Source organism: Hypomesus nipponensis, chromosome 20 (genome assembly GCF_054491055.1).
Source record: "Hypomesus nipponensis isolate SF chromosome 20, ASM5449105v1, whole genome shotgun sequence".
Lineage (NCBI taxonomy): Eukaryota > Metazoa > Chordata > Actinopteri > Osmeriformes > Osmeridae > Hypomesus > Hypomesus nipponensis.
In genome coordinates this window covers 5,178,390-5,194,059 of record NC_140380.1, presented here as the reverse complement: position 1 = coordinate 5,194,059, position 15,670 = coordinate 5,178,390, and the positions used below count along the sequence as shown (strand labels likewise).

Sequence of the window (15,670 nt, the reverse complement as noted above, 5' to 3'; positions counted from 1 at the left end):
TTTGACGACTCAATGTTTTCGGTCCTAGCTTTCTGTGTATAAGCGACGGCCCTATTTTTACTCCATTGTTTGTCCATGACAAAATATTACGTTAGTAATATTAGTTCATTTAGCTTTCATATACAGTTTAACAATTAATATCCAATATCACAATGCACATCCTATGTTACATATTTGAATGTATTTTTAGAAGGCTTGTCGTGTGTTTTAGATATTGTGAAGGGGTGTTTACTGAGTAGGATTTCGCCAGCAACCAGCTGAATCCCCAAAGGAATTGGCATCCCTCTTTATTGCTCTCTGAGCGGTAGTTAGGATGGAAATGGCTCCAGCGCCGGCTCGTTGCATCAAGAATTTAGATGGTGCTCTTCTGTGGTGTCTGGGCTGGCCCGTAAGTAGAAGCAGATGTAGGATGAATCATGCAGCAGGGGCCGGGGGAGGGAGACCGCGGCCTCTCCGGTTCACCTGCGAGCTGGATGCCTTCAAGGTCAGAGAGTCCCTCGGCTAGATTGAATCCTGTACAAATCATCCGACTTCTAAATGGCAATCTGGGTCTTCCGTGCTCCGCGAGTTCTCATAAGTTTTCAAATTAATGTCACGCTCCACTTGATAGAGCGTGTGCGCGAAGAAAGAGAGGGAAAAAAAAAAGGCATGAACGTCTCACGTCGTGTCCGTGGCGGCCACTTAAGGGACATTTGGAAAGGGACATTTGACATGGTTTCTCCCCACAACTCGATCCAATGTGTCTGTCTACGGCACTCCGTAGATTTTTTTGGAAACCCGAGACAGTTTCCTTAAACCTACTACCGAGTCTGACAGGTAAACGCATGCTCCACTCGTTCCCAAATCGACATAATCCTGTAGAAAGTAGCAGGTTGCGTTTTTTCACCGAGAGACGCTTGTCTCTGGTGACATTTAGATAGAATGTGCTGAGTGTTTTGGATTCGAGTGCACCCGAAGCAAGGCCTCTATGACTAAGGGGCAGTAGAGCGAGGTTCAGTGTGTAGCGAAGGAACAGAATTCCAAGGCTAACCATGTCCCTCTCTGGCGCCCTCCAGGACAAGAGGAGTCCGTGGGCACCTTCAAGGGGAACGAGTTCTTCAGCTACAACCTGTCGCTGACGCCCATCCAGAGCAGTCTGGACGAGATCACGCTCTCCTTCCGCACGCTGCAGCGGAACGGCCTGATGCTGCACACGGGCAAGTCGGCCGACTACGTCAACCTGTCGCTGCGCGCCGGCGCCGTGTTGCTGGTCATCAACCTGGGCTCGGGCGCCTTTGAGGCGCTGGTGGAGCCCGCCAACGGCAAGTTCAACGACGGCGCCTGGCACGACGTGCGCTTGACGCGCAACCTGCGCCAGGTACTAGACACGCGCCTCGCGGCGGCGCTAACTCTGCCTAACCCCCCCCCCCCCCCCCCCCGTGTAATCCCACCCCTCCTGCTTCTCCAGCCCCTTAACCCCAGCCCCTCCCTACCTTTCCCCATCCCTCCCCCTAATTCCTGCCCTCACGTGCTATCCCTGTGTTGCCCCTGTTAGACCCGCCCTTTGCACCTTTTCGAAAGCGTGTTTTCCTTCACCCCCGAGACGAGGAGATTCATTTCAATATTGGAGGGGCGGTGTCGTCATTTTGCCCCGCAGGTTTCCAGGATCCGTCTTCCGACATGGGTGTCCAGGAAAGACGGTTTATAATGTCAGCTTGGGATCGAATTAGTCGCTGTGTCTTGTTCATTTATCTCGACTTCAGATGCGGGGGGAGAACGCTAATGGAGAACAACTGACTTCTTGTATACTTTCGTATCGCTATGAGTCTTTAGCAGTTTCGGTCTTAGGTCCGGGTCGTAATCTGGCTCTGTCTTCAGTACATTTAGTGAGGATTCGAGCCAACATACTCTGAAGATTCAAAAGATGTCCGCGGTATAAATATACATGCATACTGTAATTGTGGGTGTCATGAGTCCATAAATGGTGTCGTTTCTCTCCACATACTTACATGCCCATATGATAATACCCTTTGTGGTGCAGCTCTGACATTTCACACAACACCACCACATCCCATTATCAAGTTAATCGGAAAGATCTGCGGAGGAATTGTTTTCACGTGTTGTGCTCGCGGTCACCCATGTGAAACTCCTCGTTGTGAAACAGGTATATTTAGTTGACTTCGGTCCCCCAGGGATTTGCTTTTGGAGAGATTTTCTCCTTGAAAACACACACGGCCAGATGTTTTTACCGTCGGGCATTTGCACCTGCCTGGACCTGTCAATCACGTGGCTAATCTACTAACCCATCCTCCTTCTGTCTCTCCATCCCCCCCCCCCCCTCCACACACACACACACTCGATATTCCGCCTGCCTGACCTGAAGCGGCCCATCTTGTGTCTCTAACCAAGCCTGTTCTATCTGTTTGTGTTTATCCCCGCTCACGTAACCTTCTCCAGTCTTTTTTTTTTCTTCCATGCATTGCAGGGATTTTGGGGTTTTCTGTCAGATTTATTTTGTGTCACACATTTGCCATTGAATTTGTTGGACCTTTTACCGCCAAAAGGTTATGTCACATCGCTCAATACGAATGACGAATATCCGCTCCAGTCTTTCTCCATGGGATGAAATCAAACACGAAACTGACCAGAATGGATGACTTGATTGATTTTGTTTGCTCAGCTTCAGGTCCAGTGTTATTTAACGAGTTTGCTGTTTCCCTTCTGCCCTCCCCTCACGTGAAGCACGCAGGCATTGGACATGCGATGGTAAACATTTACATTTACATTTATTCATTTAGCAGACGCTTTTATCCAAAGCGACTTCCGAGAGAGAGCTTTACAGAGTGCATAGGTCACTTATCAAGACAACAAGATAGCCCCAAAACATTGCGGGTAGCCAAAACATGAAGCACATATTGTGAACAACCAAAAATAAGTGCCAAAGGGAAGAACCCTAAGAGCATGTCGTTAATGCATGTAGTTAAACAATAATACGATGGCTCTCATCTGAATTGTGCTGTTTGGTTTGCCTGAGTCGTCACGTTGTCTTGTGCTTTGTGTCGATTTTCACTTAAGTCCCACACAGACAATTAGTAGACTGTCCTCGATTTCAGCGAGCCGTTTGTGGACGTTTCTCTCTGTTCCACAAACATCGTCCGTGCGTTTAGGAGTTCGCTGAATCAAATGGGAATTTGATCAGATGATCCCTTGCATTGTGGCTTTACAGTCCTCACTAGCACACTGGCACCGCTTCACTCATCGGGATCCTTTAAACACAGAGAAGGAGGAAGGTCTTTCATGAGCGCCTCCGCTCACGGATCGTTCCGCCCGCTCCATTTGAGGCTGGCGTTTGGTTTCAGTGTCAGGCGCCCATGTTTTGCCTTTCATTCCTTGTGTTGCATGCCCCTCACTAACATTCACTGCACTGTGCCGTGTGTAGATATGCTTCGTCGTGTAGAACGTACAGTGTGTCTCTTGTCTTCACGTGAACGAGTGATTCCGTCTGTAGTGTGTTCCTCGAGTTGACCATGTTTGCTGCACCGATGCAAGCAAACCCCATTGAGTCATGACATATTTCGAACATAAGTCCATTAACATCCAACCCTGGAATTGGCTACAAATACGGCTCTTCTTTGATTCCGTTTCTTATTTCTATTGTACTAACAACCATTTTTGTGTCTGACTCCCCTGTCTGTACTAACAGTCCCCTTGAGCCCCTCCTTCTTAACCTGACCCACCCATCCTAACCATTGCAATGACTCCCTCGTCAATCCCACTCTCTACAGGGGCCCAGTCCTTGGCCTACATACACACTCATGCTTTCAGCCCTGCAATTGATCCGCGTATACATTCCGGAAGTTTCCCGTTACCTCCCCGACATGGGGGGGATGGAGGGTAGGTCTATTGAAGGGGGTGAGGGTTTTTTTCTTCGAATGAGCTCCGGCAGTTGGTTTTCACAGGCTCGATTCCTGTCGTCCGCCTTGCACTCTCTTACACTCTCTCGCGTTCGTTCCCCCCCCCCCCCGCCCGCCCGCCCGCCCACTGACTCACAAACAGACGACAGACTCCCAGAAACACACGTCAACACACCGTCGATGGCGACGTTTCTTTTTTTGCCGCTTTCCAGGCAACACTGTGCATACCGTACAGTACTTTGCACACCCACACCCTCACACATACACAGACACTTCTCACTTCGTATTCCCTTGTCAAACCGTGCCCTCAATTTGAGCTTGAACGCTGCAACAGCCTTGAACAGCAAACGCAGACATAAAAATGTGTTGCCCTATCGGCTGGGAAGTACATAGAGAAGCAGGGACTAGTGATGAATGTTGGCCTGAACAGGGCCATTGTCTTGGGGCAGGGGGCAGGGCCATGCTTCTTTTAGCTAGGCACCCTGGGACTTGTAGTGTGGAGCTGGTTGACAGTAATTTTAATCAACATTCCAATGTCCTTATCTGGGGGAAAGTCTACAAATGAGGACGTTTGGTTTCATACTAAAATAATTCCTCAATAGAACACTGTGGAATACAATAGCATACAGCTTTATTGTCTGTCTAGAATGGACATTTTCCTTTTGGCGTCAACTTCAATTAAATGGATCACACACAGGGTCACATCATCTAAACTGAGAATTAATTTGTATTAATAAGTGAGGAATTTAGGCTACCAACTCGGCAGTTGATTTATTTTCCTTGACTGTGTGCGTGTATTGATCTGAGATTGATTGGAACGGTCTTGGGTGGTCTGCTTAATGAACTGACCCATCTCTCTATCATCAGTTTGGGGTATTCATGGGTTCAGTTTCAACCACTCGATTTGTGCTGGATAATGATCTGCTCCAAACATACCTCCTCAGTCCAGCTGAGAATTTATGATAGCAGAGGATCAGAGAGTAGCAAGGCCCTGCAACCTGCACTCATTAATTCAACTTTGCCGTAGGACCTAGCTACAGTGTTACACCTGTGCCGATTCAGCTTAATAACAAATAAAAATCGAGCAAACTCTTGTGAAAGGTTTGATTCATCTACTAACTCAAACTATCTCCACACACTCCGTGTGTTCCTGTGCTTGTTTGTTTTTTCCTCTCCGGTCCGTTTCATCGTTGTTGTCTGTCTGTCTGTTGGTCTTGCACTTGTCTCTCTCTTTCTCTCTCTGTCTTTCTTTTGCTCTCTCTCTCTCTCTCTCTGTCTCTCTCTCTTTCCCTCTCTGTCTCTCTGTCTCTCTCTCTCTTTCCCTCTCTGTCTCTCTCTCTCTCTCTCTGTCTCTCTGTCTCTCTGTCTCTCTCGGCCCATGGTGCTACCAGGTGACCATCTCCGTGGATGGGCTCCTCACCACCACAGGCTACACCCAGGAGGACTACACCATGCTGGGCTCGGACGACCTCTTCTACATCGGGGGCAGCCCCAACACGGCCGACCTGCCCGGCTCCCCCATCAGCAACAACTTCATGGGCTGTCTCAAAGACGTGAGTTTGGGTCGGGGGACCTCACCTTTTAGAACACACAAAAAGTATTCATAGCACCGTTTGCATTGTTCATATCTCATTGTTCTGGGCTGTTGTAAAGAGAGAACATGCCATGGTAATTTATGCGCATGTTATGACTGTCTAATGAATGACAGATTGTTGTGTTGCGTCACAATCAAACTGCCAGTGCTTTGGTTTTACTGGTAATAGACGTGCATTTTAGCTCACATACATGGTGCCTCTCCCAAAACGTGAACGTTATGGGAATTTTCAATGGTCTTGAATTATATAATAAGACGTGGGGATGAATGTGAACGCCGACTTGCTATTCTGCCGCCTGCCTTTACCGGTTCCAATCCGCAGTATTAATTACACCTACTCAGTCGCGCCCCCCCACCCCACCCCGCACCCCACCTCACCCCCCCACCACAGCCCGCCTACCACCCTGCCTCCCTCCCCAGTGACTGCCGGAGCCTCGGGTGACCTTCTTTTGCCCTCTCTCGCTTTCTTTGTGGCCCTCTCTGTCTCTCTCTGTCTCTCTCTCTGTCTTTCTCCCTCCCCTCCCTACCGGCTCCTCTCTCTCTCCTTTACATCTCGGTGTCCCTCAGCCAAAGCAGCTCTGTAATTAAAACCATGCCAGCCTTTGTGTATCCCCCAGCTTTACCATCCTGACAGCCAATTTAGACATTGATCTCCTTCTATGGATTTCCGGCGCGCGTTCTCCACTCTCCGTCGCCAATCTCGTTGACCCCCCCCCCGCCACAGATTAATCGCGTCCACGTCTTTGATGGAAACCTTGCCGCTCCCCAAAATGCTTTTCCGCCGGATTCTTCATGACGTTATACAGTACCTTAGAGAATCCTCTTTTAGTAGGACACTGATATTGAGAGGATCCTCTGAAATTGGGAAGCGGCAATATCGTAGATTCGTGTTTGCTGCTGTGCCAAAGTAGGAAATACAAAATATTTTTTTTCCCTCTTTTTCATGTTTTTTTTTTTTTTTTTTCATTTTGCAAGTAAAAGAAATCAATAAATGAGATGGGGGGAGGGGCATCTCACAAAGTTTTATTTTGGGCAGGCAATTACTGTCGACGCTACAGTGTGAAATCGAGCCGCCTGGTGTATTCTCAGCCGGGAGACAGTAAGGTTCACACCTCCAGGCTGGTCGTCAGTCAGCCGGCTCAGACGCTGAGTGCCGCCTGTGTGAAAATGAAAAACATGTTCAGCTGTGCTTCCCCTCCGCCCCCGCCATCCCCGCACGGCGACTCGGGACCGTGACATCATCCTTGGAGCGGCGGCGTTCTGAGGCGTCGTCCCCCCCCCCCCCCCCCCGGTCTTAGTGATCGACTGTTCGGTTTCCGTCCGCCGTCTTCTTTATCCCTCGCCGCGGCTCGGCGGTTTTCGCCGTTCCCGGCTCGAGCCGACAGAGCCGCCTCGAGCGTACTCACGGTCGCAAGCCGTCTGCTCCTCCCCGTCTCCCAGGTGGTCTACAAGAACAACGAGTTCAAGCTGGAGCTGTCGCGCCTGGCCGCCGAGCGCGACCCCAAGGTCAGCGTCCACGGCGACCTGGCCTTCCGCTGCGAGGACGTGGCCGCCCTGGAGCCCGTGACCTTCGACACGCCGGCCGCTTATCTCACCCTGCCCCGGTGGAACACCAAGAAGACAGGCGCCATCTCCTTCGACTTCCGCACCACCGAGCCCGGGGGCCTGCTGCTCTTCAGCCACGGCCGTCCCCAGGGGCCCGGAGGGGGGGCCGCCGCCGCCGAGCGCCAGCCCCGGGCCGACTACTTTGCCCTGGAGCTCCTGGACGGCTTCCTGTACCTGCTCATGGACATGGGCTCCGGCAGCATCAAGATGAAGGCCAGCAACAAGAGGCTGAACGACGGCGAGTGGTGCCACGTCGACTTCCAGAGAGACGGGCGGACAGGTGAGGCGACCAGATGCCACACGGATCTCGTGACACTGGAAGCACAAAGGGGGGCCGTGGGGGGGGGCTTGGGTTCCTCTCCCCGGAGTTATCATATACATATAAGCCTGTGAAAGCATAGAACTGTACCCGGCACAGAAGCCCTCTCATTGGCTGCTCCTTGGCGTCATACAAAGACACGAGCATATCCAGTTTTAATTACAGTCGTATTTTTAGCCACCGTAATCTATGTATGACATTTTGAAAATTGCCTTAACCTATTTCACAAGTGGCCAATTATACCGTCATCCACCTCACATTGAGAAATGTCTGGCCTTATTAGTCTAAGTCTGTGATCGGTGATGGTGTGGTCGTGTCATTTGTTAGGAAAATAATTTATGACAAAGATTTTCCCTAATTCACCCCGTTTGCAAGGCTGTCTCGCAGTTGTTGTGGCACTGTTGTATTTAAGAGCTTTATTTATTATTATTATGTCCCTCCCTCTCTCCCAACACTCCCTCCTCCCCACCCTCCCTCCCTCTCTCCCAACACTCCCCCCCCCCACCCTCCCTCCCTCCCAACACTACCTCCCTCCCTCCCCCCACTCTCCCTCCCTCTCTCCCAACACTCCCCCCCCAACCTCCCTCCCTCCCTCCCCCCACCCTCCCTCCCTCTCTGCGCCCCCCCCCCCCAGGTGTCATCTCGGTAAACGGCCGTGGCAGCCCCTTCGCCGCCAACGAGGGCAGCGAGATCCTCGACCTGGACGGGGACATGTACCTGGGGGGTCTGCCCGAGGAGCGCCAGGCCCTGCCGCTGCCCCCGGGCGTGTGGACGGCGCCCCTCAACCTGGGCTACGTGGGCTGCGTGCGGGACATGTTCATCGACGGGCGCAGCCGCGACCTGCGCACCCTGGCCGAGGTCCAGAGCGCCACCGGGGTCAGCGGCCTCTGCACCAGGGAGACGCACGTCCGCTGCGGCAGGGACACCTGCGCCAACGGCGGGCTGTGCCGAGAGGGCTGGAACCGCCACGTGTGCGACTGCACCGGGACGGGCTACCTGGGCGCCGGCTGTGAGACCGGTGAGTGGATGGAGTGAGGGAGGGAGGGAAGAGGATGAAGGGAGAGAGGTGGAGAGAGGATGGAGGGAGAGGGATAGGAGAGAGGTGGAGGATAGAGGGAGAGAGGGGGGAGATGGAGGGAAGGAGGGGGAGAGAGTGAGAGAGGGGGAGAGGTCGAGAGGGAGAGAAGGAAGGGAAGTTGTCCTGGCTGACATGACACTGCAGGGATTGGAGATTCATTTGCAAGATGTTTTGATGTACTGTGCATGGAAGTAAATATGGCAATGGATGTGAAAGATGTTGTGAGTTGTTTACGGGGTAAATTGTCTGAGAATTTACCGATCTATTAGTGGATCCGAAGTATGTGAGTTGACGTCTGGTGAATGGGGTGTGGAAGTATCTGTGCGTCATTGTTAATGCAGCTCTGCCTCGTCACACTATTTTCACAGACGAGAGAGAGAGAGAGAGAGAGAGAGAGAGAGAGAGAGAGAGAGAGAGAGAGAGAGAGAGAGAGAGAGAGAGAGAGAGAGAGAGAGAGAGAGAGAGAGAGAGAGAGAGAGAGAGAGAGAGAGAGAGAGAGAGAGAGAGAGAGAGAGAGAGAGAGAGAGAGAGAGAGAGAGAGAGAGAGAGAGAGAGAGAGAGAGAGAGAGAGAGACCATTGCGAAGCCTTTCTGTCCGGATACCGTTAAAGGGATATAAATGGCAGCCTCATTGTGTTTGAGTGTGATGAATAAAAATCTATGTGAGAGATGGTTAAAGTCACATCTCTCCTTGGGTGATCTCTAGACTGTTTCTGCCATCTAGTGCTCCGTCAGAAAACTACAGATAGAATTCAGTAGAAACAACGTCCTGAAATGAGCAAAACCACTATTTAAATGCAAAAGTACAATGGTGTGTCTTTTGCCAATTTGATCCATTATTGTTAGTTGTGAAGATAATGAAATAACACCATCTCTTAAGAGCCCTGGAGCTCTCATTCCACAAGTCAGCCTCGCCGGAGACCGAATGTGACCGCGTGTGTTGTCGTTCTCCTTCTCCTCCTCTCCCGCGTTCAGAGGCGGCGGTGCTAAGCTACGACGGCAGGATGTTCCTCAAGGTGGTGATGCCGGAGACTCTGCACACCGAAGCCGAGGACGTCTCCTTGCGCTTCATGTCCCAGAGGGCCTTTGGGCTGCTGGTGGCCACCACGTCCCAGGAGTCCGCCGACACGCTGAGGCTGGAGCTGGATGGAGGCAGGGTCAAGCTCACCGTCAACCTGGGTAATGCTTTCACAGTAAAGCTTGCGCCGAGGCTAAGCTAACACTAACATGGATGCAAGGGCCAAGGCTGATGCTAATGCTAACGCCAAGGCTAATGCTAACGCCAAGGCTAATGCTAACGCCAAGGCTAAGACTAACGCCAAGGCTAACGCCAAGGCTAATGCTAATGCTAACACCATGGCTAATGCCAAGGCTAATGCTAAGGCTAATGCCAAGACTAACGCCAAGGCTAATGCTAAGACTAAAACCTAAACTAGCACCGAGTCTGGGTTTCTCAGTGAGAGAGTATCCCCTCCTCCCCTTCTCCACGTAAGCTATGTGGTCCCACCTTTCTCCATTTCTCTCCATCCCTCCCTCAGTGTCACTCTCTCTCTCTCTCTCTCTCTCTCTCTCTCTCTCTCTCTCTCTCTCTCTCTCTCTCTCTCACACACACACACACACCCTCATCTTCCCCTCTTTCGATCTGTCTCACAGTTCATTTCTCTCTCCTCTCTCTCTCCATTTCCTTGTCGGGTCCTAACCATCCCAACCCTTTCAGCCCTTCAACGGCCTGTGTGTCTGCAGTCCCAGGAGCAGACAGTCAGCGTGACCAGCTCATCTAGGAAGCTGCCCATCATAGATATAGTACACTGACGCGTCAAATCCAAACATTAGCACTCGATTGGGCTCTAAGACGTTGTCCTACTACACCTCTGCAGGTACCCTAACTCAGGGCTACTTCCGTCCTGTCGGAGGAGTAGCAGGGAGTTTACGCAATTGGGGACGACGTGAACCGGGTGGCGAGGTAGCCCACGCCTCGCAGGTTAGACAGTGAGTCTGGTCCCTGGCTGTCTGCATCCACTGTTCTGTGATGGTTGACAGCTCCAGAGTGCGCCCCCTCAGCCACTCTGCCCCAGCGCAGCTTTCGCCACGCTCCGTTTTGGGGGCGTGCGAGCAGAGTTTAGACGCTCGCTTCAAAGACGCGGAGAGGCCGGGTCCCTGGGAGAGCGCACAGTCGGGTTGGACGTCGAGCGTTCCTGCAGCTCGACGCTCCCGTGCCTTTGCTAGGTGACCGGGGCTTTCGGCGTGGCTGTGTGTGTGCCAATCGCCCGTCTCCTTCAGACTCTACCCCCGCTGGCCACCGCGAACAGGATATGGAAATGATGTAAAGATACGACACACGACAATAACAACAACCAAAAAAGATTTGGTCTTGGTTTTGTACTAATCACAGATTGTTTGTCTGTGTCTGGGACTTTAAGAGATGGTTCACAGTTGGTAAGACTAAAATGGACATTTTCAAAAAATACAAAGTGGGCTATGTCTGGAAAACCAGCAGCAGTTACCCATACTCCCTTAACCCAGTCCTACTTGTTTTAAAATCTAAAATAAAGCTAATCCGGTGCAGCACATTGCATATGCTCACACACCTTTCTGACTCGCGGAGAGTTTGACGATGCGATTCTTTCGAACCTGGCTTGTTTCCAGCAAAACGCTGGATCAGACAGAAGTAGGCGCAGCGTGCGCATCTCAGCTCCTCCTGCTTGGCGAGGGGGCGGCCGGGTGGTTGCCGCGGCGAGGAGACGGGCGCTTTGGCCTCTGGAGCTTGTCCCCGGATGGTGGGCTCTGAGAACCCCTCAGATGTCTGCAGAATGTACCTTGAAGGATGTGAAAAATGTCTTCTTCTTTTCCTTTATTTTTTTTTGTATTTTTTTTGGGGGGGGGGGCGGTTTGTTTCGTTTTAATCTCACCATCTCGCTCTCTCTCTCACCAGATTGTATCAGGATAGACTGTAACCTCAGTAAGTGGCTCCTATGATTATTTCCCTTTGATTTAGAGACTGCAACTGTCATGTTTCTGTATGCTGCTGTGTTTTTCATCATACTGGTGGTCTGCTGTATGTTATGTATTCAGTCTGTCCCAACCAATCAGGTAAGTCTGTATCACAGGCAAGTCATTCAACTCTCATTCTACTAAGTCATTCCACTATGATCTATTTCAGTTTGTTATTCCTTCCAGTCATTAGCACCAATAGCTCTGCTGACTCAGTTAGTCACCAGTAGATGGCAGTATACACTCAACTCTCTGGGGAGACATCTTCCTGTGGCGCAACACAGGATTGAGGGGAAGAATTTGTGTTTAGGTTTGCATAGCCATGTTTTTGTGCATTATAAACCATATATGTATCCAAAATACAGAACAACCCTTTTAGTGAGACTCTGAGTTAGTAGCAAGATCTGAAGTAGGTCTCTCGTGATCGAGGATTTTAGTGAACGAAGGCGGTGATACTCGCACCCCAGCCATAAACACAAGACTGCAAAATTGGGCCATAAATTCCCATTTTGAAGAGTAACGGTGCTAACATTTTCCGTGACTTTTTAATTGACATAATTAGCCAATTGTTAAACCAAACGGTGGTTAACGAGAGGCTCCCTTACCATCTGGCAGTATCTGTTTGGTCCATAGCTCATCTTGCATCCTAAACAGATTTTACTATTCAAGGCAGACCTTCTACAGGTTGTTGCTGCTGAGCTAGGTACATGGGAATCAAAATGGAAACCATGTTATTCATATAAATGGGAGAGCGGGAAATGGGTACTTGTATTACATGAGGTTAATCCGCTTCAGATGGAAGGTGGGACTACTTTTATTGCACTGGAATATTCTAGAAGGGGACTTTGCTATTTCCTTCGGAGTAGCATAATAGCCAGCGGGTGACCCAAGAGGGAGAGTTTATCAGAGCACACTCTGTAGGTGGGTTGTCACAACGTGTAGCCAATGGCAGCACTACAGTATAGAGAGCATGACAGCGCCTCACTTATGTGGATGGAGGCTTGAATGTGGAGTAGGCCCACAAATGGAGCAGGGGATTTCAGACCGAGCATTCTGGGGGACTGGAGCTGTCGGGGGAGCTGTCCATGGGGCCGAACACCGCACAGCACTGAACGACAACATGGTGGCGCAGAATTGATTGAACGCACCGATGTCAGCAATTGGCCACAGCTCCCAAATGCCCCCCCCTCCCCCCCACCCGTTTCGCAGGTGTTGGGACGACAGAATATTCATGTTCACGACCATGAAGCCCCCCCGATGGTCACGTAACGAGAAATTAAAGATGGGAATTATACACAGAGGCAAACGTTGGCGTCAGATGAACAGTGTGTCCACCGCCACACTGGGATTTATAAGTGCAGGATAGGAAGATAAATGTTTTTTAACGTCGGAAAGCGAACCATTTGTTTTTAGAGAAATGTGCAACGACGACGAATGCTTTGATTAGCATGCGCACAGTAACTCAAAAATGATCCTCTGGCTCATTAAACTATACAGTACAACATCTACCATTCCTTAGAGGGTAGCCTTATTAAAAACCATGTACTGTATATATCAGCCCTTCTTGAACTCTGGATCAAACAGAAACCAATAAAGGGGCCCCTTCAAAGCTCCCGATACGTGGCTCCCCCCCCCCCCCCCCCCCACACCCACCCACACACACAGGCCTTTAGTAGGTTGGCTAGAGAGGACAAAGTTAAAGAGAGCCACAGTACACTTCAAAGCCTGTAGTCAGACCCCTTCACACACAGCACTGTACACCCCCTTCCCAAATGTGCTCATCTGGGAAGGACAGTGGAGTGGTGTATTTGAGTGCAAGATCTGTAGCAAGATCTGAAGTAGGTCTCTTGTGATCGAGGGTTTTAGTGAACGAACACGGTGTCGCCCGCACCCCTGGAGTAGAGTGGGGGGGCAGATGGCTGAGCGGTTATTGAATCGAGCTATTAAACAGACGGTTCCCGGCTTGATTCCCGGCTGTGCGAAATGAAGTTGTGTCCTTGGGCAAGGCGCTTCACCCTACTTGCCTCGGGGGGAATGTCCCTGTACTTACTGTAAGTCGCTCTGGATAAGAGCCTCTGCTAAATGACTACATGTAAATGGTGTACTGGGACGACATGCATCAACAATGGATAGTGTTCAGTGCCTTGCTTGAATTCTCCAAAACACTCTTAACTCTGAGACGACAAGCGCCCCAAGATGTCAGATCTCCCACTGTGCGTGGCGCCAGTGCCGAGCTTACTGCTTTCCACCCCAAGACAAAGCACTGGGAACCATGTTCCATTAGGTCTGTGGAGTACTACGTGGACAGATAAGACCACAACAGCCTGCTTTTTATACCTCGAGGTCCTTAAGACAGTACGTCAAGGATGTATTATTCTCTGTGACAAGCAACCTCGAGGATTAGTGTATCTTTTCACAGCCTTCTTGGCAACCCCTTCGACCCTGCCCTCCCCGTTCGAGTAAGGGGGTTCTGCCAGGTCAGTGGGGAGGAGGGGGATGTCAGGGTAATGAGATGGCTGGTCAGTTCATTTCTGGCATAGTTCAGTCCAGATCGGCACATCTGGTCGCCCACAAGCTTAACTGGCTTGAAGCTCCATACAGGCTCGAGCAGATCAGCTAAATAAGGGAATAAAGGCGTGGAAAAAATGTAGGTTTCATGGCCCAGATCTTCCCCACCAATACCAGAATGCACGGCAACTCTCAGAGCCCTGTATCTTTCCTCCGTTTTATTTCTGTGAAACTATGCAAATATTCTTCTGTCGTTCTTTCATATAAATGAAAATGAGCATTGACACAACAATATGCGGTATGCATGAGCGCCTTTGGCTCCAATAAAACAAATAATACCTTGAAACAGTTATGCAACACTGGGGCTTCATAGAAAGGGTTCCAAAACCCAGCCTAACCACTGTAACTTATTGCCTACAGCAGTCATGGCTTATGCAATACCTTCCAACAGTCCTTCTTGAATTAAGGAAGCACAGTAGACTCGTTCCCAAGATAGTCTTAGCACCTGAAGACCGGGACGTGCTATGGTTGAGTGCATTGTTCATATCAAGCAGCAGACTGGGTGTCCAGTTGTGTCCCAGAAAATTAGCGGTCTCCCTAACTTCCTGTCTTCCGATGATCTTACCTTCCTCTATGACGGAGCGTTCAAAAACCATTAAGGGTGTCACCGGTCCCAGCTTCGCAGCCAGTGTCCTGTCCTTGTCCCCTGCCAGTCCCCTACACCCCGAGCTCAATTAGACAGACAGACAGATCCCCGGAGGCACAGCTAGCTTAGCTATGGCTAATTAGCTTCCGAAGCGATGTCAGAACTCGTTTGAATGTCCGCGTCGGCCTGTTGCCGAGCTGCTGATCTGGGGTGACGGTGCCGCAGTGGGAAGCTTCCGCATTGTGACCTATTTTTACTAAAAACCCAATCTTCCAAGCCGGAAAAACGGAACTAGGGGGAAATGTGTGTTCAATCCTGGAGCTGCAAAGCTGGTGTGCATTTACCGTGGCGTTTTTGTGTTTATTCCTCCGGACATTTCTTAAAGAAATTCACAAAGGGCTTAAATATTCAGTAAGGGCTGATGTTGGTTGTGTTGTAGCACAAATGTGTTCATGTGGATTTGCTGTGATTGGTGTATCTCATGTAACCATTCACGATGCCTTCAAATGAGTAGATGTTTCTAATTGGATGCTTAGATTATTGTCTTAGAGTTTTACAAGGACTTTACAACATCACAAGGCATTACATCAGACATGATGAATGAAAGATTAGTTCATTAGAAATAAGATAGTGCTAATAATAGGGTTAGCTCAAAAATGGCCTAGATAAAACGGGTTGAAATGTGAAAGGAAAGTATCATATGTTCCTATCCAGATGTCGTTCCGAGTTACACGGTTAGCAGTAGGAATCCCTTGGGTGCCATGAAAAGCCTGTGTTAGCATACGAGGGGGGTGATTTGACCTTCTTACGTCCTCAGGTCGAGGACCAGAGATGCTGCTCGCCGGCCAGAAGCTCAACGACAACGAGTGGCACTCGGTGAAGGTGGTCCGGCGCGGCAAGAACCTGCAGCTCTCCGTCGACAACATAACCGTGGAAGGTAAGACTGGCCCGAGACCGCACCCCCCCCCCCCCCCCCCTCGATCTCCAGCCGTCGGACCTCTCTTGGAATAAAGAATTCAAGGAGAAACGCCAAGAAA

General features: G+C 50.4%; 1 protein-coding gene across 6 annotated transcripts in view; it reads left to right on the top strand.

Moving 5' to 3' along the window:
* The window catches only part of LOC146245999 (neurexin-2-like), a 109,458-nt gene that overhangs the window by 22,275 nt on the left and 71,513 nt on the right, over window positions 1-15,670 (top strand). For 5 of the 6 annotated variants that reach the window (XM_084684357.1, XM_084684356.1, XM_084684358.1 and 2 more), the window contains 7 exons: window positions 1,056-1,357; window positions 5,285-5,446; window positions 6,928-7,372; window positions 8,046-8,429; window positions 9,464-9,667; window positions 11,421-11,447; window positions 15,451-15,570. In XM_084684357.1, coding sequence (XP_084540483.1) covers window positions 1,056-1,357; window positions 5,285-5,446; window positions 6,928-7,372; window positions 8,046-8,429; window positions 9,464-9,667; window positions 11,421-11,447; window positions 15,451-15,570 — 1,644 coding nt within the window. Of the gene's footprint in view, window positions 1-1,055; window positions 1,358-2,697; window positions 2,746-5,284; window positions 5,447-6,927; window positions 7,373-8,045; window positions 8,430-9,463; window positions 9,668-11,420; window positions 11,448-15,450; window positions 15,571-15,670 lie in introns of those variants that run through there. The other variant, XM_084684360.1, reaches the window with a different exon arrangement.